Here is a 27,763-nt window from a genome sequence, read left to right on the forward strand (position 1 = left end):
ACCGAGCATCCCAAACTATTTCATAGATAATCAGTTACTTCTGGAATGCAGTCACTGTTTTGGAAGCAAATGTGACAGCCAATTTGCATACATAAAGGGTAGTAAAATAAATGACCAATTAACCTGCCTTGTTGATGTTGAATAAGATGGAATATTGGCCAGGACACTGGGTTCTTCTTCAAATAGTGTCATCGGACAGGATTTTCTGCCTTCATATGTATAATGAAATAGGATCTTGGTTTAATTTGACATCCAAAGATAACGGTCGTCCAGAAATCTCTCAATTATGTATTTAAGTTCGAGCCTATATTAAGTCTGAAATCCTGGAGCACTTGAATCCACAATCTTCTGACTCTGACCATTAGAAATCCGAATGCGAGCGTGTCAGTTCCTTTACTAGCTGAACCAAGCTAACATTCTTCCTCATTTAGATTTCTGTAACTATTTTTTAATTAAGGCTTCATTAGCCTAGCCAAGGTTCTATATAGTTCTGCAGCAAAGCAGAGTTGTTTAAGTTAACAACCAAGAATGCTGCCAGATATTAAGGTAAATCAGTCCAGATTTTATTCAGAGATTATTGGTTTGAAATTTTGTGTTTTAATCTGTGATATATTTCAATGATCTCTTCATGTGTAGTAATAATAAAATAATTGTTTCAGAACAATATCTGTGAGTACGCAAGTACAGGGTGGTGATGTAAACCTTCATGAGAACGTACGATGCCATGGCGTTCCACTGGTGACAATCAGCCGTGGGCGAGTTGTCTATGAAGATGGCACGTTTACTTGTGCTGAGGGGACAGGAAAGTTTTGTCCACTTCGACCCTTTTCGGAGTTTGTGTACAAGAAGCTGATCCAGAGAGAAAAGGTAAAGTTGACTATAGTAATGGACAATCTTTTCCACTGGCATGGAGAAATGTACAACATTTTTTCATTTGCTTGGTTTTAATTCTTTTGTCATTTGGAGGAGAGGAAAGCGAGCTGCTATTTTATGGTTTTAGTTTGGCATACAAGGTATCAACCAAATGTTGACTTTGATACTCTTGTATGTTTTGAGTAATAGAGTAGTTTACAATCAATCTTACATTGATAAAGAATAGCCAATCCTGCTTAGATACATTAAAGCTGTAATTTCCACCATGTCCTATAGTTTTCTCCTTCGATTGAGTAATCCTACCAATTATATTCTATCTAATGCTGTCTTTATTATCCACCTGAATGTATAAAAAAATTTTAAAGTCCGATGTCAGCTACACTGCTGAGTTTGATAACTTGGTCAGAAGGCATGAACATGTGGGGCCGGAAGCAGGAGCAGAAAGCTTAAATTTTGCAGGCTTGGGTAACCTGTTTTGATTAAACGTCTTATACTTTACAAATTAGTGGCCTTCCGAAGTGGTATAGAATTCTTTAAGAAAGGTTTTTCCAAATATTGAAAACATAGGGCGCGATTCTCCGAGGCCGCGCCAGTTGGGAGAATAGTGGGCTGCACCAGTTTTTCACGCAACGCCGGTCCGACGCACTCCCGTGATTCTCCCAAATGCCGAAATCGGTCCCGTTGTGTTCCGCGCGGCGCAATCCGGAGAATCACCCGAGGCACCCAAAATGGCGATTCTCCGGCACCCCCACTATTCTCCGGCCCGAGTGGGCCAAAGTCCCGACGACGTGACCCCGGTTCACGCCGTCGCCGTCCACGCCTGCTTTTTAAAGTCGTGAGCCAGTCGTGCTGGCTGACGCTGAGCAGTGAGTGGTGAGCGGACTGGGGAAGGCTTCCCCGAGAACGCAGCAGCTGTGGGGGGGGGGGGAGCGAGTAGTGGGAGGGGGGAGAGGGAGTAGTGGGGGGGGGGAGGGAGTCGTGGGAGGGGGGGAGAGAGTCGTGGGAGGGGGGGAGAGAGTCGTGGGAGGGGGAGGGGGAGAGGGAGTAGTGGAGGGGGAGAGGGAGTAGTGGAGGAGGGAGAGGGAGTCGTGGGAGGGGGGGAGAGGGAGTGAGTAGTGGGAGGGGGAGAGGGAGCGAGTAGTGGGAGAGGGAGTGAGTAGTGGGAGGGGGGAGAGGGAGTGAGTAGTGGGAGGGGAGAGGGAGCGAATAGTGGGAGGGGAGAGGGAGCGAGGAGGGGGAGGGGAGAGGGAGCGAGTAGTGGGGGGGAGAGGGAGTAGTGGAGGGGAGAGGGAGTGAGTAGTGGGGGGGAGAGGGAGCGAGTAGTGGAAGGGGGAGAGGGAGCGAGTAGTGGGAGGGGGGAGAGGGAGTGAGTAGTGGGAGGGGGGAGAGGGAGTGAGTAGTGGGCGGGGGGGGAGGGAATGAGTAGTGGGAGGGGGGGAAGGTGGAGTGGGTCGTCCACCCCCGGATGCAATATCTCAGCCGCCCTGCCATGGCAGGACGTTGATGAGGACACAGCCGCTGGTTGCCCTGTGGCTGATGGGCACAGCCCACTGACGCACCGGTGAGGAAGACGTTGTTAACTGACCGTTGGACGCAGAAAGTGACCAGGGGTTAGGCTGGCCGCATGTCAGCAGCGCGACCAGACCACGAGGACACACAGGTATCCCGTGGCAGGCGGCTGCCGAGGTGTCGAATAACCTCCGTCTAACATGTCGTTTCTCTGCCCCCCACCACCCTTCTGTAGGTGACCACAAATTCGAACCGAACGGCGATGTTCACCACAGTGGTTGGGGCCGCTGCACCGCAGTTGGCCATCCAGCAGCGTCCACAGCGACATCCCACAGTGGATGCAGGGGCAGCTGCAGCAGCAGAGGGAATGGCCGCGGAGTGGCCCGTCGTCGCCGTACAGGCCGCAGGCACTCGCCGGTATGTCCAGGGGGATGCCGAGGGGAACATTGACCCCCAAACGCTGAGAAAGGAGGAGGAGGAGACACTGATGGAGGAGCCAGGGTGCCAGAGGCGACAATCGAGGCCTAGGGTGTACCGTGACCGGATCTCTTTCGAGGCACTACCAGACATCACATGCAGGAGGAGACTCCGGTTCAGCAGGGAGATGGTCGCACAGATCTGCCACCTCGTGGCGCACCTCGCCCCACGTGGAACGGGAGGAGGACACGCGATACCGGTTGCCGTCAAAGTGACAGTGGCACTTAACTTCTATGCTATCAGTTCCTTCCAGTCTCCAAGCGGGGACCTATCCGGGATACCGCAGGCATTGGTCCACAGGTGCATCTGGGACGTGACCGAAGCCCTGTTGGGCATCGTGGACCGTTACATAACCTTTCCTGAGGACCGAGCACATCAAGAAGCACGAGCCCGTGGATTTGTCAAGGTGGCCGGGATACCGATGGTCCAGGGAGTGATTGATGGTGTTCACGTCCCCATGGCCCGCCTGCAGGCAACAGGGAAGTGTTCACTAACAGAAAGGTGACATACTCGATGAACATCCAGGTGGTATGCGGCCCCCACATGAGGATCATGCACATGTGCGCAAGGTTCCCTGGGAGTGTGCATGATGCGTACATTCTTGCGCAGTGGTACATCCCTGCAATGTTTGAGGGCCGGCCCCCCGGCTGAGGGGCTGGTGGCTGGGCGACAGGGGTTATCCACTGAGGTCTTGGCTGATGACGCCAATACGGAGGCCTCCGACCAATGCGGAGACCCTATACAATGAGGCCCATGCAGCAATCAGGGGTGTGGTGGAGCGCTGCTTTGGTCTGTTTAAAATGAGATTCAGATGCCTGGACCGCTCCGGAGGGGCCCTGCCAGCCCGAGAGGGTCGGTCGCATTGTTGTTGTATGCTGTGCGCTGCACAACATCGCAATGCAGAGGGGCGATGCCCTGGTGGAGGAGTCGGAGGGAGAAGCCACTGACAGTGGTGCCAACGCTGACGAGGAGGTTGAGGAGGTTGGCGTGCAGCAGGGTGGCGCGTCGGGCGCAGCACACAGACATGACCCGGGTGCTGGTAATGTCCAGGAGGCTGCACGACGGCGAGGACAGTGGGCACGCAACGCGTTGGTGACTGCAAGATTCGCGCATCGCGTGCGACGGAATCGCTGAACAATACACTACCACCTGCATCGACCCTCTCGGGCTGGTACTGCAGGGCCCCTCCGGTGCGGTCCAGGCATCTGAATCTCATTTTAAGCAGACCAAAGCAGCGCTCCACCACACCCCTGGTTGCTGCATGGGCCTCATTGTATAGGGTCTCTGCGTTGGTCGGAGGCCTCCGTATTGGCGTCATCAGCCAAGACCTCAGTGGATAACCCCTGTCGCCCAGCAACCTGTCAGTCGTGCACACGGACAGCACACAACTCCCACCACCAACCCCCCCCGGACCCCCGCTCCGGGTACCTGCTCCACTTCGACATCACCCTTACCATTGCGGCACAATGGTATGGCACGACATTGATGGCTGTGTCAGCGGGTGTGATCAGTGCCATGTTGAATGATGACAGCCCGATCTGCGATGAGCTGTGAGCTCAGAATCGTTAGACAAAGTCTGACTCATGGCAATAGCTGAACCATCCATCTCAGTGGTCGCTGAGTTCGTCAGTGACACTCAATCACGTGCCCGTGTGGGGTAGCTGGCACGGAGTGCCGAGGACTATGGTGTCCGACTGTGGGAGGGGGGGGGGGGGGGGGGGGGGGTGGACTGCACTGCACACCCGACACCGAAGTTTCACCGCTCGTCAACCCCAGCGACACTCGGTCACCATCACGATCCCCGTGGCAACGGAAAAATCACACATTCTTACAAGTTAGGTGCAACTGTGAGTTTAATGGTGAATATTATGTACAGATGCCCTAGCCCCTACAACTAAACTGTGCCGTTCACCCGTGCCAACTTACTCTGTGTCCCTCTTCATTGCCTTACGGGCCCTACCACTACGTCTAAGTGAATCCCCAGATGGTACAGCAGGAGTGGAGGCGGACTGCTGAGAATCACTCCCCGCGACATGGCTCCCCGTCGGCACTCATTTCCTGGGGCGACCCAGCCTTGATGGGCCAGGCTGCTCCTCGGGAGTGTCGGATGACGTGGTGCCACCCTGCTCTGCCCGCTGCCCACCCGATGCGCTAGGGATGGGACGGGGGGGAGGCCGAGCGTTCAGGGACGTCCCGTGATGGAGTTAATGGGACGGCCCCCAGAACCACCTCCTCCCTCGGTGGCCCCCGGGCCTCACTGTGGATGGAGGTGCGAGCGGGGAAGTGCCCCGTCGCCCTACCAACACCTGGCGCTGCCAGTCCTGGAGGCCTGCAACGGTATCGACCAGGGTCCGAAGGTTCACTGAGACAGAGTCCAGGAAGTGAGACATTCCAGCCAGGGACTGTGCGACCTCAACCTGTGAGTGCGCGACACCATCCAGCACGTGCGTAAGGCGGTCAATGCTCTCCGCGACTGACTGCTGGGACTGTGCCATGGCGTGCTGGGACTGGGCCATGACCTGGTGAGACTCGGCCGGGGCCTGTAGCGCGCCGGCAATGTCATGTTGACTCTGGCGCATTGCTGCCTGTGAGAGGGCAGCCCTCTCCTGGGCCATGGATGACGTGTGCACATGAAGCCCAACGCCTTGCATAACCTGACCCATGGCCGATACCATTTCACTCATTGCCTCGACCGCGGACGCCACCCGTGCGGTGCCGGCCTGGGTGGCTGCGATGAGCGGCACCGCTGCCTGCTCCTGGACGCAGTTTCACTCCTCTAACTGCATCTGCAGCTGCTGGAAGATGGCCCTCATCCCGTCATTGTGTCCCTGGGTTTCAAAATGCATCGGCTGTCGGGGTGGGTCGAGTAAATCCAGGAACCCGGGAACTGTCTGGGCGGCAGCTGGATGCTGGACCTGGGCTGCCCGCCGACCGTCCAGCCCCTCGGCTGCTCCGACCTCCACCTGCTGTACCGGCTCGGCTGTGAGGTGCACACCAGACCGTGACCCAGGAGCCTCATCACTTAATTGCCCAACCGAGGTGAGTGTCTCTGGGATGGTGGATGGTGTGGGAGACAGCAGTGCCACAAGCTCTAGGTCCTCGTCCATCAGTAAATCAGGAGTGTCCCACATGTCCCGGCGCAGGGCGCACGCGGTCCATGTACTGTTCAGCGTCGGATGAGTCCGTTGACCTTGTCGCCGTTCTCTGTGTGTCTGGGTCCACTGACCCCGTCCTCTCCTGTCTCATGGCCCGAACTTCAGGCAACGCACAGCCATGAAAGTCGTCACTGTCCGTCCTCTGTACGTCCCGCTCGAGAGTACCAGATTTGGACGATGACCCTCCTGGCCGACCTCCTGCCGCCCTCTGGCGTGCGATGCTAGGTGCGGTGGTCGTCGCGGATGGTCGGCTGTGTGTGGCACCAGACGGCCCTGGACGCTCGTCGGGTGGTCCAGTGGGCAGAGTGTGAGGGGAGAGAGGATGGGTGGTCCAGTGTGCAGAGTGTGAGGGGAGAGAGGATGGGTGGTCCAGTGTGCAGATTGTGAGGGGAGAGAGGATGGGTAGTCCAGTGTGCGGAGTGTGAGGGAACAGAGGATGGGCTGGGGGGGGGGGGTTTCATGCAGGGTTGTCTCACTTGCTTCTGCGCCTCCAACCTCGCATTGCGCGACCTCCCGGGTGGATCCCCCAGCGAGGTCCAGTGCCATCTGCTCAAACACTGTCAGGGGGGTGCATAACGGGTGACAACGTTGTTCACCAACCTCCACTCACTCTCGATGAGGGACATGCGGGGGGGGGGGGGGGGTGGGGGGAATGGTTGTGACCCGGGGGCACATTCGTGGCACTCACCCTGGCAGCCCTGGTGAGCTCGTGGAGCTTCTTGCGGCATTGCTCCCCGGACCGAGGGGTCTGCCCCACAGTACTGACAGCCGTGCCCACCTCACGCCAGGCCCGTCGCATGGCGCTGGAAGGGTGGCGATGCCCTCGTCTTGGGCAGAGGATGCCCCTGCGATGCTCTACCTCAGCTAAGAGGGTCTCCAGGTCTGTATCACGGAACCTTGGCGCGGCCCTCCGTGGCTCCGTCATTTCCCTCCCTCTTCTACTGCGGGTCTTTGGATCGCGCCCTTTTAGGTTGTGGAGTGGCGTCATTCGGGCATCGCGCGCTGACGACGCGCATTCAACGCCACGCCCCCCGTGTTCCACACGGCCCCGATGCTAGCCCATTCCCGGGGCCAGAATAGGTCGCGATCGGAGCCGTTTCGCGCCGTCGTTGAATTCGACAGAGTTCACGACGGCTACTTCGCTCCGGCACAGCCTCGGAGAATCGCGCCCATTGTTCCGTTCTTTCTGGAATGGACTTTTAAATTGCAGAGGTTGTCAACTTGGTGAACTCAAGTCTCAGAAAAGTACTTAAAGCCACATGGCACATGAAACATTAATGTGTGTGGACTATTGGTCTGGAACAGGGGACAGCATAAACAGGGAGGGCATCTAGTACTGGGCATAACCGGGAGCTAGAGGCAGCATTAAAGGGCTGCTGAAATCATAAGGATTCCTACAAGGAGTAAGATGGAGCAGTCATGTGAAACAGTGGGCCCCTGGGTCTTTCTTACAGTAACAGTATAGAAATAATAACTAACAAATCGTGGAATTGTATTGTGACGGTGGAGGTCATTTGACCTGTTGCATCTTTTGCTGCCTCTAAAAGAGTTCTCTGCTTTCTTCAATACCTTCAAATCTATTTTTTTTTAAATGCTTTTCAAATATTTGACCATTGCCTTTACAATGTTTATAGACTTTTTTGTATCTGATGGCAACACATACCCTAAGAACTCTCTGTGGAGAAAATGACTTTAATGCCTCATTTGTTGAATGTTAAAAGAGTAAAGATTTAAATATTGGAGTAATTTTAAGAAAAAAGCTCCACTGACTTGGAAAGAAAGCCATGATGTGGAGATGCCGGCGTTGGACTGGGGTGAGCACAGTAAGAAGTCTTACAACACCAGGTTAAAGTCCAACAGGTTTGTTTCAAACACGAGCTTTCGGAGCACGGCTCCTTCTTCAGGTGAATGGAAAGGCTTGTTCCAGAAATGTTTATATAGACACAATGTGGAGATGCCGGCGTTGGACTGGGGTGAGCACAGTAAGAAGTCTTACAACACCAGGTTAAAGTCCAACAGGTTTGTTTCAAACACGAGCTTTCGGAGCACGGCTCCTTCTTCAGGTGAATGGAAAGGCTTGTTCCAGAAATGTTTATATAGACACAGTCAGAGATGCCCCGGAATGCGAGCACCTGCAGGCAATCAAATCATCAAAGATGCAGAGAGAGAGGTAACTCCAGGTTAAAGAGGTGTGAATTGTCCCAAGCCAGTTCAGTCGGTAGGCCTCTGCAAGTCCAGGCTTGTTGGTGGGGGCCGAATGTAATGCGACATGAATCCCAGATCCCGGTTGAGTCCGCATTCATGCGTGCGGAACTTAGCTATAAGTTTTTGCTCAGCAATTTTGCGTTGTCGCGTCTCCTGAAGGCCTCCTTGTAGAATGCTGACCCGGAGATCAGAGGCTGAATGTCCTTGACTGCTGAAGTGTTCCCCAACTGGAAGGGAACAGTCCTGCCTGTTGATAGTCGCACGATGCCCGTTTATTCGTTGTCGCAGTGTCTGCATGGTCTCGCCAATGTACCACGCTTCGGGACATCCTTTCCTGCAGCGTATGAGGTAGACTACATTGGTCGAGTCGCACGAGTATGCGCCGCGTACCTGGTGGGTGGTGTTTCCACGTGTAATGGTGGTGTCCATGTCGATGATCTGGCATGTCTTGCAGAGATTACCCTGGCAGGGTTTTGTGGTGTTGTGGTTGCTGTTCTGAAGGCTGGGTAATTTGCTGCAAACAATGGTTTGTTTGAGGTTGCGCGGTTGCCCACCAGTAGTGGGGGTGTGGGGATGACCTTGGCAAGATGTCCATCCTCGCTGATGATGTGTTGGAGGCTGCGAAGAAGATGTCGTAGTTTCTCCGCCCCAGGAAAGTACTGGACGACGAAGGGTACTCTGTCAGTGGTGTCCCGTGTTTGTCTTCTGAGGAGGTCGGTGCGGTTTTTTGCTGTGGCGCGGTGGAACTGTCGATCAATGAGTCGAGCACCATATCCCGTTCGTACGAGGGCATCTTTCAGCATCTGTAGGTGTCTGTTGCGCTCCTCCTTGTCTGAGCAGATCCTGTGTATACGGAGGGCTTGTCCATAGGGGATGGCTTCTTTAATGTGTTTCGGGTGAAAGCTGGAGAAGTGGAGCATCGTGAGATTATCTGTGGGCTTGCGGTAAAGCGAGGTGCTGAGGTGACCGTCCTTGATGGAGACGAGTGTGTCCAAGAATGGAACTGAATTTGGAGAATAGTCACTGCGACAACGAATAAACGGGCATCGTGCGACTATCAACAGGCAGGACTGTTCCCTTCCAGTTGGGGAACACTTCAGCAGTCAAGGACATTCAGCCTCTGATCTCCGGGTCAGCATTCTACAAGGAGGCCTTCAGGAGACGCGACAACGCAAAATTGCTGAGCAAAAACTTATAGCTAAGTTCCGCACGCATGAATGCGGACTCAACCGGGATCTGGGATTCATGTCGCATTACATTCGGCCCCCACCAACAAGCCTGGACTTGCAGAGGCCTACCGACTGAACTGGCTTGGGACAATTCACACCTCTTTAACCTGGAGTTACCTCTCTCTCTGCATCTTTGATGATTTGATTGCCTGCAGGTGCTCGCATTCCGGGGCATCTCTGACTGTGTCTATATAAACATTTCTGGAACAAGCCTTTCCATTCACCTGAAGAAGGAGCCGTGCTCCGAAAGCTCGTGTTTGAAACAAACCTGTTGGACTTTAACCTGGTGTTGTAAGACTTCTTACTATATAGACACAGTCAGAGATGCCCCGGAATGCGAGCACCTGCAGGCAATCAAATCATCAAAGATGCAGAGAGAGAGGTAACTCCAGGTTAAAGAGGTGTGAATTGTCCCAAGCCAGTTCAGTCGGTAGGCCTCTGCAAGTCCAGGCTTGTTGGTGGGGGCCGAATGTAATGCGACATGAATCCCAGTCATGTCGCATTACATTCGGCCCCCACCAACAAGCCTGGACTTGCAGAGGCCTACCGACTGAACTGGCTTGGGACAATTCACACCTCTTTAACCTGGAGTTACCTCTCTCTCTGCATCTTTGATGATTTGATTGCCTGCAGGTGCTCGCATTCCGGGGCATCTCTGACTGTGTCTATATAGTAAGAAGTCTTACAACACCAGGTTAAAGTCCAACAGGTTTGTTTCAAACACGAGCTTTCGGAGCACGGCTCCTTCTTCAGGTGAATTCACCCTTCCATTCACCTGAAGAAGGAGCCGTGCTCCGAAAGCTCGTGTTTGAAACAAACCTGTTGGACTTTAACCTGGTGTTGTAAGACTTCTTACTGTGCTCACCCCAGTCCAACGCCGGCATCTCCACATTGTGTCTATATAAACATTTCTGGAACAAGCCTTTCCATTCACCTGAAGAAGGAGCCGTGCTCCGAAAGCTCGTGTTTGAAACAAACCTGTTGGACTTTAACCTGGTGTTGTAAGACTTCTTACTTGGAAAGAAAGCACATAGCAAACTGAGACAGTACTGGTACTGAACCTGAATGACTTGTATGAGGTATTGCTCAGCATTCAAAAGATTCAAACAAATCATATAACTCTCTGTTTCATTAAATTTAAATTATTTGGTTTGCTCTATCCAGCTTTGTCTTCCATCATTTTTGTGTTTGTATTTATTTTGTTCTTTCTCTTTCTTTCAAGCTTCCATTTGCTTACTCTCACTTTGTCTTTTGCTGGCTCATGTTCCACTTGCTCCACTGCCCTTCTCTTGTATATGAAATGAACAACCTCTGGCATTACTTGGGATCACAAAGCAACTACACCAGCTGCTCCAGTAGCAGTCTCAGAGCCAAACTCAAGCACAAGATACTTGACAGAGGTTAGACTCCCACCCCCACTCCCAACACCTACCTCTAAACCCTGGTGGCAAAGGTTTGATGCATTTGCAACAGCAGTTGGGCAATATTATATAATTTGTTTGACCAAACCTTTAATTTTATGCTTTGTTATAAATTGTATTATTTAACATTACTATAGATGGGTCAAAAATGTTGCAAGGGTCTTCTAAAGTATTGAGTAGTTTTGCCTTTTGGGTCTTTCATACAACCCCGCTTTAATCCATCCCTACTTTATTGGAATTTTATATAATTGCAAGTATGTTGCATATGTGTTCAGTTGTGATTCGTCACCGTTCATCTCAACTTTGTAAATCAGGTCAGGGAAGGTACATACTTAACATCAGATGTCTGCACACATGAGATTATTTTTAATGTGATAGAAAAACACAAAACTGATATGTTTGTATGTCTGTTGACAGTGGAGAAACAGCCTTGCAACATGCAACCCATTGAATAATCAAATGTATTGTCATGCCTATGATTTTACATATGTTGAGCTCCTGATTTCATGTGTCAAGTGAATACCTGCTAATTGTGCACATATAGAGAAATAGTCAGACTGTTGGCAGTGCAGGCAGCAGTTTCATACTAGCTATTAGCTATGATTAGCTATATTGCTCATTACCTATTCAGTGACTTGATAATCTCAGTTGAGTAATGGGAAAGGTATTGAGTAAGGCAAGGGATTTCAATGGGTGAGATAATCCACACAGTTGTTTTATTCTTCCTGAGAAACTTCTTCAAGTGCATCTGGGAGAGATTGAGAGTCTGGCTCTATGGAAGGAACGAGAGACTTATATTTATGTAACACCTTTCGTGACCACAGGATACCCCAAAGCACTTTACAGCCACTGAAATATATTTTTGTTGTAGTGTAGTTATGGCAGCCAAATCATGCACAGCCAGCTCCCATGAACAGTAATGTGAAAATAACCAGATTATATGGGGTAGCAGGATCTTTTGGTATCTTGGGGTGGTTGTCTCTGACTTTTGTAAGTTACCGTTGGCCCAAAAAGGATCCCAAGAAGGGGGAAACTACAAAACAAAAGTCAAGAGAGTAATTGGAATAAATACCTGAACATTATTTGTTTGACAGAGATAAGATGGAGCGGTTCCGTGATTTTGAAATGACAATACAAGAGCCATTTATGCATGTGGTGAATTAAGCAAAAGAGACAATGGATAATGGAATGACAAAATATTTGATGAAAATTAATTTTTAAAAAAGACTGTTGAAGGTGGTGCTCCAGTAGATGTAGTTATAACAGTGTACTCCAGAGCACTTGGATGAAGATTGAAGACCGAGTATTAGATGAACTGGAAGAATTGATAGAAAAGGCAAAAGAAAGAAACTTATTGGTGATTATGGGAGACTGGAATGCTGTAGTCAGTAAAAGTAGAAAAGGAAACAAATTCGAAAGCCACAGACTGGATGTCAGAAGGAACAGAGGAGTGCTGGGTTCTGTAGAAGATTGAAGCCGTGCATGATCAACATCTGGCTTAAGCATAATCAGAGGAAATAGTACACTCGAATCACCTGGGGATCTGAAGCAATACCAAATTAATTACATCCTTATCAAGCAGAGATATCAAACAGCATATGTGTTTATATAGGTGCAAATGTGCACACATTATAATAGGTAAATCAGCTGAATAGAATCAATCAGGGAAACCAAAAGCCCAGTTGGGATAGAAAGAAACTGCAAGGCGATGAGGCGGCTAGTTTTGTGAAGCAGTGGAGAAAAAGTTGGAGATGGACAAACTTGTGAATGTAATTGCCAAGGTCAGTGGGATAGATTGAAAAGCACTATCTTGGAACGTGCAAAATAAAATCTTGGCATGATTAAAGGGAAGAGATAGAAAGCCACAAGTCTTAGAAGAAATGCTGAAGAAAATGGTCAAGAGAGTGGAAGAACAAAGACACAAATACGGGTAACAAAGTACAGACAACGAAACAATTAGCTAATAAGTAAGGCAGGCCAGGCATGGGGCAGATTGAAGGGAGTGCAGTGCAGAAAATCGAAAGAACTAAAGAAAAATGGAAGCATAGATATGCACTATGAGAAAAGAGAAAAATCGGCTGGAGGAAGGAGCAATAAGCATGCACAAAAGAATCGCTAGTAGAGACGGTACGGTGCTTGTAGAAATTGGGCAAGTAAAGAATAGGTGGAAAGATTGCATTGAAGACCTGTATAGCAAAGTTGGCAAGCCATCAGAACTAGAACCAGCGGGAAAAAAAGACATTTTTCAGGAGGATTTAGAACTTGATCTTTTGGAGTGTGAAATATTTAGAACAATAGAAAAACTTAAGCCAGGAACGATATGAAATCCCTTCAGAAACGATAAAGAAGAACTTGGAGAGAAGATAACAAGAGAATTGATTAACCTGGTTCGGAGATGTACAATAAGGGAGAGTGACCAGAAGATGGTTTGAGGAGAATGTTTGTCCCAGTGGAGAAGAGGGAAAATACCATAAAAGATAAGAATATCACACCACAATTTTGATTTTGCATGCATCCAATAGATTAGAAACTTCAGCAAGCCATTACATTGGCTTCAGTTCAGTTTTAAGAAGGATTGTGTAACTAAAGAGGTTATAGAAGTGATGAGAGTGAAACATGAAAGAAGCATAAAATAATAGCACGGTAGCATTGTGGATAGCACAATCGCTTCACAGCTCCAGGGTCCCAGGTTCGATTCCGGCTTGGGTCACTGTCTGTGCGGAGTCTGCACATCCTCCCCGCGTGTGCGTGGGTTTCCTCCGGGTGCTCCGGTTTCCTCCCACAGTCCAAAGATGTGCACGTTAGGTGGATTGGACAAGAAAAATTGCCCTTAGTGACAAAATTGCCCTTAGTGTTGGGTGGGGTTACTGGGTTATGGGGATAGGGTGGAGGTGTTAACCTTGGGTAGGGTGCTCTTTCCAGGAGCCGGTGCAGACTCGATGGGGCGAATGGCCTCCTTCTGCACTGTAAATTCTATGATAATTCTATGATCTGCTTTGTGGATTATGAAAAACCTTTTGACCAGGTGAACTGGCAAAATCTGTTGAAAGTGCTGGAGACAATCTGTTGACTGGATTAATAAAAGAATGGTTGTATCTGTACATGGGAGAGCCTATTACAATCGGGACAATATTTAGTGAAACTGAGCCTGGTGTAAATGGGCATTGAATGAGACAAGGCTGTCTACTACCATTATTGCACTTTATCATTTATGCAGAAGCATTAGATGAAGTCCAGAAAGGTAGCAAAACAAGAAGCCAATTGGTGAAGTTAGTAAGATTTGCAGACGACCAGGCTGTAGGTTGCTAGCACAGCTGAAGATTTGCAGACACTAATGGATAGAATGAATAAAGTGGTAAAATTTTGTGGAATAAAATTTAATCTAGAAAAGGCAAAAGACATGAAGATTGGAAAATACAATGGTGGGAAAGTAGAGGTCAAGAGAAATGGTCAACGTCTCGAACCGATAGGACAATTTAAGTAACAGTGCATCATCAGGCCAGAAATAATCAAAGCTAAAGTAACAGTGATAAAGAACTGCTGAGCATACACATGAATAGAGATCTTAAGAAAATAAATATCAAGACTTGTGATTTGGAGTGTCTTGTTGTTGAGGGCTGAAATTTGGACCTTGAGAAAAGCAGGCAATCAAAGACTAAAATGTTGTGAAATGTGGAGAACAGAAGAATGGAGTGGGTCAATTGGAGAGAACATAAATGCAATGAAGAAGTTATCAGGATGGCGGAGGAGGAAAGATGGTTATCGAATATCATCAAGAAAAGGCAATTAGCCATATTCTATGACAGGAGAATTTGCTAAAGGAGGTAGTTGAAGGAAGACTAGAGGGGATGTAGACCAAGAGGGAGAAAGGGCATGATTATAGATAACTTTTAATTGAAAGTGGGAGGCTCCTACGGACAGCTGAAGAAGAAAGTTCTAGACTATAAGACTAGAAACGAGTGCCTTTAGTCACATTACTGCTATTCTGTTTTAAATCTTGACCAGGATCTTGGGGATAAGTACCCTGCTCTTTCTTTAGATGGTGCCATGGATTTTTTTATTTTTTACTTACACCTGAAAAAGCAGACTTGGCTTTGAAAACTTATTCGAAGATGGCACCTCGGCAGTGCAGTACTCCCTCAGCACTGCACTGGAGTGTCAGCCTTGACTTTTGTTCTCAAACCCTGGAGTGGGACTTGAACCCACAAACCTCTGACTTCGAAGCAAGAGTGCAACTGTGCTTGAATTGCATCTGACGCACAAATTGATGTACAATTAAGACCCTGATGCTGGTGTAGGAGGCATCAATTCAACGTTTGTTAATGATTCAAAACTTGGAAACATTATGAACTGTGAGGAGGATCATGAAGAACTTGAAAGGGACATAGTCAAATTTGTGGAATTGGCAAGTAGGTTGCAAATGAAGTTTTAATGTGGAGAAATGTGAGGTGATTCATTTTGATCGAAAGAACATGGAGAAACAATATAAAATCAATGGCACTATTTCAAAGTCTGGTGCAGGAGCAGAGGGATATGGTGCATAAAGGATTGAAGGTGATAGGACAGATTGAGAATGCAGTTAATAAAGCAAGCCGCATTCTAGGCATTATTAATCCGGCCATAGATACAAGAGCAAGAGGTTATGCTGAACTGTTTAAGACACTAATTCAGCCTCAGCTGGAATGTTGCATCCAATTCTGGGCACCACGTTTCAGGAAGGATGTGAAGTCATTGGAGAGGGTGTAGAAAGGATTCACAAGAATGGTTCATGACATGAGGAACTTCAATTGGATAAATTGAAGAACTTGAAACTGTTTTCCTTGGAGGAAAGAGGATATTTGATAAAAGTATTCGAAATAATGAGAGGGCTGGAGGGAGTAGATAGAGAGAAACTGTTGTCACTCGTGAAAAGATCAGAAGGGCACAGATTTTAAAATCATGAGTAAAAGAAGGAAAAGCGACATGGGCAAAAACTTTCTCACGTTGCAAGTGGTTACGGTTTGGTTTGCACCAGCTGAGAATGTTGTGGAGACAGGTTCAATAGAAGAATTATATAAGAAATTAGATGGTATCTGAAAAGGAATAATGTGCAAGGTTTTAGGGAGAATTGGTGATTAGAGATTTAACTTAAAGATGATCACGAAATTGAAAAGATAGACATTAAGAGAATTATTATTATACAGAAGAGTGCCCTACCAGAAATAAGTCCTCAATTGCTTATAAAAGGTAAGTCGATAAATATTTGAAGAATACTTCAAAATGTAGGAAATAGGGATGAGCTAAAATGACCTCGTCCTTTGCTGTAATATTGTAATGAAATGCTGTTTTTTTCCTGTTCTCAGTATCTCAGCAGGAGATTCAGGAAGGACTTTTGAAAGGCTGCAAAAGCCTTTATTCTTGAATGACCATGACCTTTTGCCGGGCTAGAATGCCATTCAGTGGGTGGAGTTGCTTTAATGATCCATCAAAACAGACTCGAATTATCTGCCGACACTGCCATTAAGTTCTGCCTTTGCAGAGAATTTCAGTTTCATTGAAGTACTAAAGTTGTGCTTGGAATAGTTTTTCTTTCTATGAACCCAGTATTTAGGGCTTACTATGCTTCTGAGTTGCCTGTAGGCAACTGCAGCAATGTGAGAGAGAACATATTTGGTTGGAACACCTTGGGGTAAACAACTCTAGTGACAAATACAATTATGTTTCACTGAGATCAATTCTCATTCGTCTAAACCTCATACAATATAGGCCCATTGTAATCAATTTCTCTCATGGAACAGCCCTTTTATTCTAGGAATCAATCAAATTAACCTTTGCTTCTCCCCTTTTTAAAAAATAAATTTAGAGCACCCTTCTTTATTTCCAATTAAGGGGCAATGTAGCGTGGCCAATCTGCCTACCCTACACATCTTTGGGTTGTGGGGCTGGGACCCAAACAGAAACAGGGAGAATGTGCAAACTCCATATGGAGAGTGACCCAGGGCTCGGATTGAACCCGGGTCCTCGGCGCAATGAGGCAGCAGTGCTAACCATTGCACCACCGTGTCGCCCATGCTTCCCCCCCGTTAAGGCAAGTATATCCTTCTTTGGATAATGCTAATTACATTTAGCATGTAATAAATTTTCAACAATATTATTAAGTTGAACTTTAGTGTAACTTTACAGATAAACTTGACAAACAAATCCAAAACTAATTTTTGAGAAAATGCACGTACAAATAGACATGTTTTAAGCAAAATATGTGGTCAAATAAGAAAGGTCAAGATGTTAAATTGGTAGCACTGTCCTCATACATTTAGTTCCATATCTTTTTTTTAAAATATTTTTATTGGCATTTTCCAATTTTCCAATTGCATGGAGTCTTGATGCCTTCAGTGTGAATGCCATGGGTCTTTTTGCTTCTGGTAAACGGAATTAAAACTAACAGGGTTTATTACTGTTATAGTCGCTGCTGCAAAAGATCTTGCATTGTTTTTCTTCCAATACTGGTATATAAATACACAAAAGCTTTGTATTTTGTTTGTAAGTTGAATGAAATGAAAATCGCTTATTGTCACGAGTAGGCTTCAATGAAGTTACTGTGAAAATCCCCTAGTCGCCACATTCCGGCGCCTGTCCGGGGAGGCTGGTACGGAGTTTACACTCATAATTTAACAGCCTTTGATTTGACTTTTCTTTCCTTTATCATTTGCCTAATCATTAAAAGCAAATTTAGAACTGATACCATTATAGGATATATAATTTCGATGGAACAATTAATTACTGTTGGAAACTAAACTAAATAGATTGTAACACTTCGTCCAGCCTGATAGTCTCTATATGGTATGCCACCACTTTTTTTTTGTGGGTTGATTGGAAAGTGTAGTTGCACTTGAAGAGAATTTTCTAAAATACCACATTTAGCTTGTAATAAATTTTCAACAATATTATTAAGTTGAACTTTAGTGTAACTTTACAGATAAACTTGACAAACAAATCCAAAATTAGTTTTTGAGAAAATGCAAGTACAAATAGACATGTTTTAAGCAAAATATGTGGGCAAATAAGAAAGGTCGAGATGTTAAATTGGTAGCACTGTCCTCATACAATTAGTTCCATATCTTTTTTTTAATATTTTTATTGGCATTTTCCAATTTTTAGAGTAAAACAGTTTAACATATAATGTACCTGATATTTACACGGCATGACATTTCTTATTTACAAATTTTACACACATTCCTTCCATTGGCCCTTTTTCTCCACCTCCAGGAAGAACTTGTTCATTCAGGTTCTAGTTAGGTGGGCTCTGTGCACCACTTCAAACTGCATGCAACTTAGCCTTGCACAGGAGGAGGCGGAGTTGGCCCTGTTTAGTATTTTGCTCCAGAATCCCCAATCCCCTTCCGTCCCGAGTTCGTCCTCCCATTTCTGCCTAGTTCCATCTAATGATGTTCATGCCCTTTCCAGAAGTCATCCATAGATGTCCCCATATTTCCCCTATCCTTACTGTCAATGTTTAGAACATAAGAACATAAGAACTAGGAGCAGGAGTAGGCCATCTGGCCCCTCGAGCCTGCTCCGCCATTCAATTAGATCATAGCTGATCTTTTGTGGACTCAGCTCCACTTTCCGGCCCGAACACCATAACCCTTAATCCCTTTATTCTTCAAAAAACTATCTATCTTTACCTTAAAAACATGTAATGAAGGAGCCTCAACTGCTTCACTGGGCAAGGAATTCCATAGATTCACAACCCTTTGGGTGAAGAAGTTCCTCCTAAACTCAGTCCTAAATCTACTTCCCCTTATTTTGAGGCTATGTTCCCTAGTAGATCTTCCAGTAGTTCGGGGCCCAAGGGTACCCCATTGTCTCCTTTCAGAGAAAATGTTTGATTTGAAGAAGCAGAGCTCCAGTCCTTTTGGTAGCTCCAGTTCTTATCTTCGAGGGTCGCGAGTCTGTCCCCTATATAAAAGTCCCTGACCGCTAGCGTCCACCCGTCCTGTCTCCATTTTTTTAATAAAATAATTTATTGAAGCATTTGTAATTTTCACAGTTTAACACATTAACATTTCTTAAACAAACGCCCGGGCCAACATACACAAAACACCTAAAAAACAGGCAAGGAAAGCTTGGAACCTGCCTCCTTACAAAGCCCCGCACCTGAAGATAACGAAACCCGTTCCCATCCGGCTGCTTGAATTCCTCCTCTAATGCCTCCAAGGTCGGAAAGTTCGCCTGGTTGAATAGATCCCCAAATCTCTCAATCCCTGCCCACTGCCATCTCTTAAAGCCCCCATCCAGCGCTCCTCGGGCAAACCTGTGGTTGTCACAAATCGGTGACCACACTGACGCCCCCTCCAGTCCCATGTGCTGCCTCCAATGCCCCCACACCCTTAGGGCTGCCACCACCACAGGGCTTGTAGAGTACTCAGCTGGCGAAACGGCAGAGGCACCATTAGTAAAGCCTCCAAACTCGTACCCTTGCAGGATGCTGCTTCTACTCGCTCCCAAACCTACCCCACCCCCACTACCCACTTCCTGACCATTGATATGTTGGCCACCCAGTAATAGTTAATAAAGCTCGGGAGGGCCAAGCCCCCTTTCCACGACCCCTTTCCAGGAGTGCCTTCTTTACTCTCTAGTTACTCATCTTTACCGTCTGGACCCTGCTCACCAGCATCAGCAGGAGCATGTCCCATCTGCAGAAGTGCCTTTTCATTTGATCGACTGCTTTGCCCAGATTAAATTGTGAAGCTGCCCGCAATCCTTAGCCACTTGAATCCCCAGACATCTAAAACTCCTTTCAACCACTTTAAAAGGTAACTCCTTCAGTCTCCTTTCTTGACCTGTGCCTGGATCATGAACATCTCGCTCTTTCCCATATTTAACTTGTAGCCTGAAAATCACCCAAATTCTCCTAGTACCTCCATGATTTCGGCCATCCCCTCCCACCAGGTCTGTGACAGAGCAGCAAATTGTCCACATAGAGAGAGACCCTGTGCTACACACACACACACACCCCTCACTATCCCCCGCCAGGCATTCGATGATCTAAGGGCCATCACTCAGGGCTCTACGGCCAGGACAAACAGTAATGGGGAGAGCAGGCATCCCTGCCTTGTCCCGTTACAGAGACCAAAGTATTCTGACCCGACTCGGTTGGTTCCTACATTTACCATTTTTTCCAGCATGACTGGTGGGTATTTGTAGTTACCGCAGATGGGGGCCATGGAGGACGTGCCGATTAAACCGAAATGCTGCCTAATTTGGTTCCATGTTCTCAATGTGGCTACCACCACTGGGCAGGAAGTGTATTTTTGCTGGGTGGGATGAGAACGCTGCCGTGGCGAGTGCCCAGAGGGTCGATCCCTTGCATAGTTCCATACCTTGACTATGCCAAAAGCGACAGGTAGCTTGCACGTAGCACAGTGGGGAGCACTGTAACCTATACCACTCCTCCCCTTTGCATCTCTCATAACATTAACAGCATCCTGACGCACCCGCGTGACATTCGTGTACATGCGATCACTGGACTTGGCTTCAGCAATGCCTGGCTCCTTCTGCGTCCCTGGCGAGGTGGTTGATGTTGATGACTGCAACCAGAGATGAGATGGGATCCAGAGGTGTGCGAGCAATAGAATCCAGTAGGAATAAACAAACCCCTTCCGGCACTCAATTAGTATTATATCATTCATATCATCACCACTCCTTCCTCATATACATCCTCTCCGTGCCTTAGTCCCATATCCTGAGCCACTCTGGTGACCCATCTACAAATCCAGATAAGTCCCATTACAAGTGCCGCAGGTGGCAGTGCCATGGCTACCCCACGCTCCTTGGGTTCGCTGACCCACCGGAGAGTTCTCTCAATCCTTGTGACTATGGGATGACTCATGAGGGTATAATTTCAACTGAGTCCAGTTCCGCCACCGCGGACCGGGTTTCTCGTCTATTAAGGCACATATTTGTCCAGCGATGATTACTGCATAGGGTCCCTCCCATCAAACCCCTGGTCCCTTTTACCTGTCATGAGTTTGACCATGACCCTATCCCGTGGTGTCGGTAGTTAAGGGGTATCCTTTCCAGTCAGTTTGGTCCAATCACTATGCTGTTGCTGTGCAATTACCTGACCCTGAAGGACATGCATGCGGTTCACCAGATCTTGTATGCATTGGAGTTCAGTGCCTTTGTTTATCTCAAGTTCCACTCCTCCAGTTATCACCACCTCCGGAGGCGCATTGCTCTTCCTGGCTTTAACTCAAAAGGGGTTAGACCCGTTCCCCGGATGGGAGTGGCTCTTTGTCGCAACAATTTTGCATGCAGGGCCCGTACCCAATTATTCCCTTCTTGCAATATAGCTTTGGCTAGGTTATTTTCAAGGATTGGTTCATCCGCTCTACCATTCCCGAGCTTGGAGGATGGTGTGGGATGTGGAAACTTTGCTGGATGCCAAAAGCCCCACAAGCCTCCCTCATGACTTTCCCCGTGAAATGGGCCTCTTGGTCAGAATCCAGTTGGAGGGGCACTCCCACCTTGGTATTATTTCATTAGCCAATATCAAAGCCACGGTTCTAGCGGTGGCATCCTTACACGGGAATGCTTCCACCCACCGGGTGGATTGATCTACAATCACCAAACATTATGTTCTACCCTGTGCCTGAGGCAAAGGCCCAGTAAAATCTAGTTGCAAATTTCCCCATGGTCCATTGGGCCGGGGGCTGACTTCCCATTTATCTTGCAAGGACGGCCTGGTTCCACCAGGGTGCACTGTATGCATCGCTGGCAGAATTTGGCCACATCCCTGTCCATTACCTTCCACCGCCAACATTCCTTTAATAGTTTGATCATATTGTCTCTGGATTAAAATTCCCACATGTGGTTCAGAATAATCCTGGAAACATGACTTCAGGTTTTTGTCATTGTTTGGACTTGAAGCACTTAAATGATTAAACATTTAAAAAAATGCAACTTCAGGCAGCAAGTGTTTTGAAACAAAAATAATCATTCCTCAGAAAGATAAATCTTAATAATAACATTACTCCAGGAATCTCCTCCAAACAAACGAAACACGATACTTCTGTTCATAAAGTTTACAGCAGGCTTTTGTTCTTGCTGCACCGCAAGCTGACACTCTTTCGGTTACAGTAATGAACACGGTTCACTACCCTATTTCATTATAGAAGTTAAACTGTTTGTTTGATTAATTTATCTTTTTTCCATTTAATCCAATCCTCAACACCTGATTTCATAGGCATGACCAATTTTTTAGTAAATTTAAATCTCAAAGGCATTTCACTCAAACACATTATGAGCGACCAAACCTTTGTTCCCTCATAAGGGTGATGCATGCTTAGAATTTCTACTTTTAACTGGCGTTATTGAATTCCCATACATCCACAATTTAATCTTGTATCAAATAATTTACACACATGCTTCGGGGCAATTTAAAAACCAATCAATAGAATGCTAAAACAGTTAACTTTTGTGCTCCAATTCATGCATCTTTATCATTTTTTTTACCTCCCCTTTTATCCACAGCTGCTCTAAGCAGTGGGGTTTCAAATCCTGTTACACATACAACGTCAGAATAATGACACCAGCTTTGTCTGACTGGTCACTTAATCTGAGCCTCTCTGGGGTTCACTGTTTCGAATTGTCGTGGGGCCCTACCCTTTCCAATCTTTTTAACGCAAGGAGGTTTATCCTGCTCTGCTCATCGGCATGGCACAAAAGTCCGTCTTTGCCCACCCAACATTAGCGCGTTCTCAGTGTTGCGTATGTCCACCGCTACCTACTCGCAACTTTTGCACAACTTATGGATCCGACCTCCTCTATCTACTGGGTGGTAAATTGAAATGTACTCACCCGTATTTAGGAGGCAGATCATTCTGCCAGAATCCTGTGTACGCCCAAGCTCACAGCACCAAATAATGTAGGAGCGATTTCAAGATCTGTGTATTGAGTCAGCTTCCACGTGGGGTTATTCCATGTGGCTCAACTCAGTACAGAGGGAAACAAACACGACAACCTGGACAAAGATGGCTTATTTAATCAAGCTTGTTACGTGTACACGGAGAACAGACTGGATACCAGCCAAGACCTGTTCTGCCGAACAAAGACCCGAACACAGTAATTATACAACGTTCAAAAATCAATAGCCCACCCCAGTTGGACGCAATCCAATCCCTGAAGCTGTTTCTTTTAAACTTATCCAATAGAGCCGCAAGCAGCACATGATTGATCTTCATCCTGACATCTGCGTACAATCCCAGCAGCTTGCTGACTGTGAGAAGTAGAACAATAGAACCAGCACCCTGGATTGTTTCACAAAGACAAGATGTCAAAAGTAATGTCCTTTTGGTCAAGTTAGCTATCCTAAATCCCATTTGATTACTTATTACTGCTATGTCCTAAAAATACATGTTTAATGGTTAATAATGATTGCCCGGTACTCTTCCTATAATTTATCTCAATCCTTAATAAAGTAACTGATGTAAAACTACTCTAGTGGCATGCTAACAGAGAGTCAGTACTGGGGGAGTGCTGCACTGTCAGAGAGTCAGTACTGAGGGAGTGCCGCACTGTCAGAGGGTCAGTACTGAGGGAGTGCTGCACTGTCAGAGAATCAGTACTGAGGGAGTGCCGCACTGTCAGAGAGTGAGTACTGAGGGAGTGCCGCACTGTCAGAGGGTCAGTACTGAGGGAGTGCTGCACTGTCAGAGGGCCAGTTACCCCCCCCCCCCCCCCCCCCCCGCCCCCCCTTTCACACTGTTGCTTCACAGCTCCTGGGTCCCAGGTTCAATTCCCGGCTTGGGTCACTATCTTTGTAGAGTCTGCGCGTTCCCTCCGTGTCTGTGTCGGTTTCCTCCTGGTGCTCTGGTTTCCTCCCACAAGTCCCGAAAGACGTGCTGTTAGGTGAATTGGACATTCTAAATTCTCCCTCTGTGACCCGAACAAGCGACGGAATGTGGCGACTAGGGACTTTTCACAGTAACTTCATTGCAATGTTAATGTATGCCTACTTGTGACAAAAAATATAATTATTATATTATAGGGGAAAAAGTAGGACAAATCCAAAAGCTGGTCTATATCCAGGTCATGCTCCTGTATATCCTTACAGTTTATAAAATGGTGCCTGTGATCCAAGAATAGATGATCTTGCTGCCCTCATAGCCAGTAAATTCATGGGGAGAAAAAGTCAATTTTAAAGTTGTTCAAATCCAGCAAAGAATGTGTAACAGAAAGAACATTTTACATTTGTATAGTATGTTAAATTAAAACACCCAAGGTGCCTAACTTGCATCTTTATCTGGATTCTATCTCCTGTCATACTTCCTCCAAGCTTATCTTGTCCACAGAAGGAGGTGTCAGGACAGATGAACAATGTCTAGAGCAAAATATTAGGTTTTTAATGAACATCTAGGGGGCTAGGGGGCCTCACGGTAGCATGGTGGTTAGCATCAATGCTTCACAGCTCCAGGGTCCCAGGTTCGATTCCCGGCTGGGTCACTGTCTGTGTGGAGTCTGCACGTCCTCCCTGTGTGTGCGTGGGTTTCCTCCGGGTGCTCCGGTTTCCTCCCACAGTCCAAAGATGTGCGGGTTAGGTGGATTGGCCATGCTAAATTGCCCGTAGTGTAAGGTTAATGGGGGGATTGTTGGGTTGCGGGTATACGGGTTATGTGGGTTTAAAGTAGGGTGTTCGGCACAACATCGAGGGCCGAAGGGCCTGTTCTGTGCTGTACTGTTCTATGTTCTATGTTCTATCTTAAAGGAGTTGAAAGAGGTTTAGAGAGGGAATTCCAATTTCCAGTGGTGGCCATGAGCTGAACAAGATGGCTCCCGCTTGGAGGTGTTGGTAAAGCCCTTTCTACACAGTTAATAGATGATTTTTGTGGAAAAGGTGAATGGAGGGTGGTGATTTTCCCCCAAGAGTGGAATGTCAGCGGGGTATCACACCTGGAAAAAGTCGGTGAGAGCCCAAGCTTAGGAGCAGGAGGACACATTTGGCACAGCATCAGTGTAAAAATGGCAGAAGGGTTGTTGTTGTCTTCCACACTGCCTGTGGAGCAGTTGATGGACTTTATTAAGAGGAAATTTCGTCATCAGTGAAAGGAGATCAACTGGTCCAGTTCGATTGAGGGAGCAGTAGCCCTTATTCGCGGGAGCGCCTGAAGTTGCAAGGTGCGATGATCCAAGAGATGGAAAGAGTGGTGACTGATCATAGTGACCGGATCATGTCATTGGAGGCAGAGATGTTGATGCTGGGGAAGACCTGTAAGGTGCTGCGGGCGATGGAAAATCAGTTTAGAGTTTGTGAATCGTAGATCTGTCAGAGGGTTTTGAGGGAATGAGTGCCACAGGCTACTTTCGAGGATGTTCGAGCAGTTTGGGTCTTCAAGAAGACCCCAGAGGTGGATCGTGCCAATTGGTCACTAAGACAGAGGTCGAGAGCCTGGGAGCTGCTGTGGGTAGTGATTGAGCACAAGTTCCAGGACAAGGAGAAGATTCTGAGGTGGGCGAAGGCGACTCGAGACTGTAGTTGGGAGGGGAATCCGATCTGTATCTATGAGGACAATGGTGCCAACGTGGCCAAACAGCAGGCAGGGTTCAATGGGGTCAAGGCGGCACTCTTTCGGAACAGGGCAAACTTTAGGTGACTTTTAAGAGTAGGGAACATTATTGGGAACATTATTTCATGACACCAGAGGAGGAGACTTTGTCAAGGAACGTGGCTTGTGGGAGGGCTAATGTTGTGATTTATTTTAATGTTTTATGACTTATGTATGGTCATTTTGAAATTGATATGTTGTTGAATTTTGCACATGTTGGGTTTTGGCTGGATCTCCACTGCCTGTGAAGCGCTTGATGGACTTTATTAAATATACTGATTTCTACAAACTGGGACCAGACGGAGATGCATGCCCTCTGGGCAGGTTGATACCCTGACACTGCAGTTGTCACCTGAGCACCCTGGCAGTGCCATCTGGGTGCCAGCCTGGAACCAAGCTGGCATTTTTGTGTAATAGTGATCGAGCCTGGGTGTGCCCTAGTTGGGTGTGGGAGTTGCGGGGCGTGCTCTGTGGGGGTGTGGGAGATTGTGGGGGTCCCTGGGACCCACCCCCTTGTAGTGAGTTGGGGCTTGGAGGGGGGGGGTGATTGAGGTGTCTCGACGGGGGCTTGAGAGATCAGTGTGCCATTTTAAAATGCCGCCCGGTCTCTCGCTGCACTAAGGTGTTACGGCGTGCAGAACTCCTCAATGCAGGACACCTGCACTGAGGCCGCCGATTCACCCAGATGGGTGTTAAATAGCAGGGTGTTTCTCGGTGCTCCGAGCGCTGGAAAAATCTCACGCTACAAACACTGTCCCGAATCAGGTAGATCACGGCCATTATGTGCGAGTGTTCAGTTGCTTTTTGCATATGTTGGTCTTGTGCTGGAACTGGGTCGATGATGGGATGGAATGATATTTTGGGTTGGAGTAAGGAGCAGAAACACAGTGGGGGGTGTAGTTTGGGCAGTTTGAGTTGGGTCCTTTGTCTGGATCTCCATGGAGGGAATCACTAAGCTAGCAAACAGAAGCAGTGGGACTGAAGGGGCTGCAACCGGCGGCGAGGAAGTCGGGGGAGAGTGGGTGGGGGGAGAAAGGTGTTTTGGGGATGGCAAAGGCAGGGGTGGGTGAGGATGGTGACATAGTTGGTTTTTTGATTGAGACTAGTTCCAGTTTGAGTGGGCCCTGGTGAGATAGCTGCTGGATGGTTGGGCGGGATCTGTGCTAGGTGGGGAGGTGGGGATGGGGGAACCTTAGTTGGGGCGGGGGGGTTGTCAAAACTCCCCAGTGAGGATGGTAACATGGAATGCACGAGGTTTAAATGGTCCGTTAAATGATCGCAGGTGTTCGTACACATAAACTGTTTGAGTTCAGATGTGGTTTTCCTTCCGGAGACACATTTATGGGTGAAGGACCAAATGCCGTTATGGAAGGGATGTGTAGGGCAGGGGTTTCATTTGGGTTTTGACTCTTAAGCCGGCAGGGATTGCGATCCTGTTCAGTAAGAAGGTGGCATTTGTAATGGATAGAGAGGCACCTGGGGGTGCGATTTGTGAATGTGAGTGGGGTCCTGGAGGAGGCATTGGTGATGTTAATGAATGTATATGCGCCCAATTTGGACAAGGTGGGCTTTGTTAAGAAGCTGGTAGTGTCCGTTCCGGACTTGGATTCACATCAGTCAATTATGGGGGCAATTTTAATTGTATCTTGGACTTGAGGGTGGATAGGTCTAGCCCCAAGTCAATGGTCAGGCCAGGGATGGCAAACGGACTGCGAGTATTTATGGACCAGATTGGGGGGTGGAGGGAATCCGTGGAGGTTCAGGCATCCGGGAGACGGTGGCACAGTGGTTAGCACTGCAGCCTCAAGGCGCTGGGGTCCCAGGTTCAATCCCGGCTCTGGGTCACTGTCCGAGTGGAGTTTGCACATTCTCCCGTGTTTGTGAGTTTCACCCCCACAATCCAAAGATGTTCAGGGTTAGGCGGATTGGCCACACTAAATTTTTTCTTAATTGGAAAAAATGAATTCATTTTTTAAAAAGCATTGCTGCCTCATAGCTCCAGGGATCCGGGTTCAATTCCAGCCTCAGGTGACTGCCTCTGTGGAATTTGCACTTTTTCCCTGTGTCTGCATGGGTTTCCTCCCACAGTCCAAAGATGTGCAGGGTTAGGTGGATTGGCCATGCTAAATTGCCCCTTAGTGTCCAAAAGATTAGGTCGGGTTATGGTGATAGGGTGGCGGCGTGGGCTTCAGTATGATCTTACCAAGGGCTGTTGCAGACTCGACGGGCCGAATGGCCTACTGCACTGTGATTTCTATGAGAGAGGGGGTTTTCCTTCTCTCATGTACATCAGGTATACTCCCGTATTG

The 27,763-nt window shown here is 47.7% G+C and overlaps 1 protein-coding gene across 1 annotated transcript in view; it reads left to right on the forward strand.

The window, feature by feature from the left end:
* dpysl5b (dihydropyrimidinase like 5b) overlaps window positions 1–27,763 on the forward strand; it is a 125,476-nt gene that overhangs the window by 86,588 nt on the left and 11,125 nt on the right. The window contains exon 10 of the mRNA XM_038800106.1: window positions 660–867. Within this exon, the coding sequence (XP_038656034.1) occupies window positions 660–867 (208 nt within the window). The remainder of the gene's footprint in view (window positions 1–659; window positions 868–27,763) is intronic.

Source organism: Scyliorhinus canicula, chromosome 6 (genome assembly GCF_902713615.1).
Source record: "Scyliorhinus canicula chromosome 6, sScyCan1.1, whole genome shotgun sequence".
Taxonomy (NCBI): domain Eukaryota; kingdom Metazoa; phylum Chordata; class Chondrichthyes; order Carcharhiniformes; family Scyliorhinidae; genus Scyliorhinus; species Scyliorhinus canicula.